General features: G+C 40.8%; 1 protein-coding gene across 1 annotated transcript; it reads right to left on the minus strand.

The window, feature by feature from the left end:
- Positions 1 to 470: 470 nt before the first annotated feature.
- On the minus strand, positions 471 to 3,823 carry BCAS2 (breast carcinoma amplified sequence 2). Its single transcript, XM_009578441.1, has 4 exons — positions 3,666 to 3,823; positions 2,540 to 2,590; positions 1,285 to 1,365; positions 471 to 767 (listed from the first exon to the last, which is right to left on the minus strand). Exons 1-4 carry the CDS (start codon positions 3,752 to 3,754, stop codon positions 638 to 640), a joined length of 351 nt encoding a protein of 116 aa, XP_009576736.1. The 5' UTR covers positions 3,755 to 3,823; the 3' UTR covers positions 471 to 637.
- Positions 3,824 to 3,908: the final 85 nt, after the last annotated feature.

The following is a 3,908-nucleotide window of genomic DNA, read 5'->3' on the forward strand; positions in this document are numbered from 1 at the left end:
GTGGCGCCCCAGCCCGCGGCGGGGCCGAGGAGCGGGCTCCTCCCGGCCTCCCACATCCAGCCCGCGGATACGCGCCGTGCTGGCAGCACCCGGCTACTCCTGGAGCGTGGGTCAGCAGCCACACAGATAGCAAGACAACGTTTATTAAAGGCAGAGGGCAATGCAAAAACATGAAACGGGGCTTTTTTAAGAGCTCCTGCTTTAGGTATATAAAAAGTGAAACAATTAGTGCGCCCGTAGTACATTTGAACAGGACATTTTGAGTCTACCCTGCCTCCTAGAATTTAAAACAAGGAAAAGAAACAATGAAAATACTTTTTTATCACCCTACACAACTGCAAATAGAGGTTGTCTATGAACACATAGCATCTCCACAGTTTTTTGTTTTGTTTTTTTTTTTCTTTAATGTATGTTGCAGTAAGACAGTAAGGATTAAGTCACTGGAAGTCTTGCTGGATATTCTCCTTGTTTGCTTCCCTAGAATTTAAAACAAGGAAAAGAAACAATGAAAATACTTTTTTATCACCCTACACAACTGCAAATAGAGGTTGTCTATGAACACATAGCATCTCCACAGTTTTTTGTTTTGTTTTTTTTTTTCTTTAATGTATGTTGCAGTAAGACAGTAAGGATTAAGTCACTGGAAGTCTTGCTGGATATTCTCCTTGTTTGCTTCCCCATGCTGCTGTTTGATTTGTGAAATTTCATTTTCTAGCTGCACAATAGTTCGTTCAATCTCATAATTTTTACTGACAAGAGAGACCCATCTAGAAAGGAAAAGAAATAAAAAAGCCTTCAAGTGTTAAATTTAACAGTCCTCTGTTCTAAAATCTGACAATTATTGCTCCAAAGAAAGCACAAAGACACCGAATAAAGCACTATATTTCTCAGTACATTATAAACCTGTTGATATCAATGATGATTTGAACAACCAAAGTGACAGAAAGTAGTTTTTATCCCTGTTAAACCTTAACATACAAAATTTAATTTACTAGACTCAAATCCACTAACTTCCAATCTTTAGATAAAGAAGAGTTTAAGAAACAATTTAGGCAAATTCAAGCAGCTAATATGCCCTCCTTTTCACATCTGTTGCTCATTGATTCACTCAACCACAGTAACTATTATGTAGACATGAATTACAAATCCTTCAAAACGCTTTGGGCAAAGCAACAGTATTCATGTGATAACATCCTACAATAGTACTAAAAGATCACTGATGCTCTTGGAAGAATTTCAAGCAAAAGATGTGGAAGATTTAACAGAAAAATTCTAGATACTCACGTAGATTCCATTTCTCGTAGCTTAGCTCCAGCTGTGAGCTGCATGTTCTTTCTTTGCCAGTTCAGATCTTGAATGTTTTTCCTGAGGAGAAACAGATCTATGTGGGTTTTTTTTTTGTCTCCTTTCTTTAAAATTTGTACTATCTGCTACACCTAATCCCTAGAAGTGCTACCAGAAAACACTTGTGTAGCCAGGACCGTAACTACAACATATATATGAACAAATCCCAGTACAGGGCTGCACATAGAACCCTGAGAAAAATAAAAACAAAAAAACCCACAAACCAACAACAAAAAAACTTCCACTCTACTACAAGCAAAACTTCAAATGTTCAAGCCTACTGCTCCTGGGCAAGTGCAGAACAGAGAAAATGTTTTGTTCTCTCTGAAAAAAAGTCAGAAAAGCAAAGATGAACGGCTAATTATTCACAAAATTCAGTAATTCAGTGAAGCACCTGAGAAGTGCAGAATACTTAAAATACTTTGGTCTCTACGTAGTTCTTAGTCCCCACTGCTAACTCGTATTCTGTTAGCCTCCTTGCCATACATCATGGTGTTCCTTTAGCCTTCCCAACTTGAGTTCTGCTTCTACCCTTCCCCACACTGATTCGACCCAGCTAATCTAAACACGCAGGTACTGATAAAAGATACGAATCACTACACAACTTGCCTTCTACCCATGTCCCAGTACACAGTCCCATCTTCAGGCTGAAAATGACAGTACTTCACCTAAATCTGAAAGCTGAAAAGCTTTACTTGCCAAGTCCATAGCATGCTGTCTAAATAGAGTGAATTACAAAGGTGCATCATTTCAATATACTACAACCTCCATCCCCAAGTAATCCATCTCTGTAAACTCTTTAAAGCATCCACTTTAAAATGATAGGCCAAACCTAACATCAAAAAACATGTCTTCGCTGAGACAACTGCACACTAAATAAAAGTCTATCAGCAGTGAAAAGAAAACATGACTGCATTTCAGAGAGGATTCCACCACAGTCCATTCTGTTCAAAGCAGAGGTTCAGACAAAACAAAATAAAACCAAACAAAACAAACACAGAGTTTGAGTGGAATAGACATTATGAATGTAACCGCTTGGGGAGGGCAGGGTCAGATTTCTTAATTACTGTTATTACTGGGTCTTTTTTCCTATGACCATGGCAGCAGCATATATACAAGCCTTTGTATAGCTTGCGGGGGGAGGCATCACTTTCCTTCCAACTTCAGTATGGAAATATGAAAAAGAATGACTCACCTCAACTTCTGAAGCTCTTTCTGGGCTTGTTCTATCATATGAACCAGATGTCTAATAGCAGAATGCAAGCAAAGCATTAGGAAAACATAGAATTGTTAGATCAGGCCCATTTAACCTGCAATTTAACTTTTCGAAGTTAAGGACGCAACAAGCAAACTTCAACACAAACACCAGACAACTTGTTCTCAGTGCAGTCTGCGCTCTTCACTCCTGAAGAGAATGACACAACGCCAAAACACTCCAATTGTAACATACACATTTTAAGACATAAGCCTCAATAATCACTATGGTCAGCCCTTGCCATTAGACAGTATCATAAAATCATATCCATTAGCTGATCAAGTTTTACCTTCAAGCTTGTTACTGTATGCTTGTGCTATTCTGACTAGAATGCTATTGTAACATCTCCCTATCTCATCACTCATCTTCTAATTCTGAAGTTATCTGTAACCAAGTTTTATTATTGTTTCCCTCATATAACACTGTCAGAGCACAAACAGTTCTTTTCGCTTCCTGACATATGTGTGAGCTAATAGATCCTCTATCTGCCTCCCTTCTCCTAAGCTAAGCAACCCTCTGCCTTCTCTCAAAGGTAAGTTTTGCATTCCTTTTGTCTACCCCTTTATATAAGGCTAAGCTAACCCTTCTCGAAAGCGGACATTAACATTCGCTGCCTGAAATAGCCCTGGTGCTTCCTGCAGCCATACTGCGTATAACTTTTTTTTGGCTTTTGCAGCAGCTTTATTAATAATGGCTCCAGGCTGAGCAGGATTAGTAGTAAGTCATCTTTATTTCCACTACTGAACGACCATTTCATAGGCTGTCATTAGCCCCTTTAGTTATCCTCAATTAAAGCCCATTAACGCCAACTACTACCCAAACAATAATTCACAAAATTCAAGATTAGGATGTATTGACACACAGGCTCTTTCCTGGCCACAAAGACAGCTCCTTCCCTTTCATATCAGCCTCCTTTTCTACCACAAATAGCCCTCTCAAAGGGCCTCAGTTACTCCAGGATATGTTCTAAAGATCCCCACTGGACTTACAGAGGAAAACATGAGGAATACACAGAAATTTAAGTCAGAACTTCCACTAGGTTCAGCAAAGCAGATGAACGCCTTACTCATTGTACACCTTCCAAGCGTTACAGCCATGTTGCGACATTAATTCCAGGTTCTCGATGCGGACCGCCTGGTGCTCCAGCTGCGCCATGGAGTTGTTCACACACTCCTGCCACGCCGTGATATCGTTCTTCTGGCCAGAGGACGGGGCCGGTAGCTCGTACCTAGAACACGCCGCCCGCCGCCCTCAGGAGAAGGCCCAGGCGGCCTCGGGCCCGGCGGGCACCGCTCAGCCGCCGACGCTC

This window comes from Fulmarus glacialis, unplaced genomic scaffold, assembly GCF_000690835.1.
Source record: "Fulmarus glacialis isolate BGI_N327 unplaced genomic scaffold, ASM69083v1 scaffold30115, whole genome shotgun sequence".
Classification (NCBI taxonomy): domain Eukaryota; kingdom Metazoa; phylum Chordata; class Aves; order Procellariiformes; family Procellariidae; genus Fulmarus; species Fulmarus glacialis.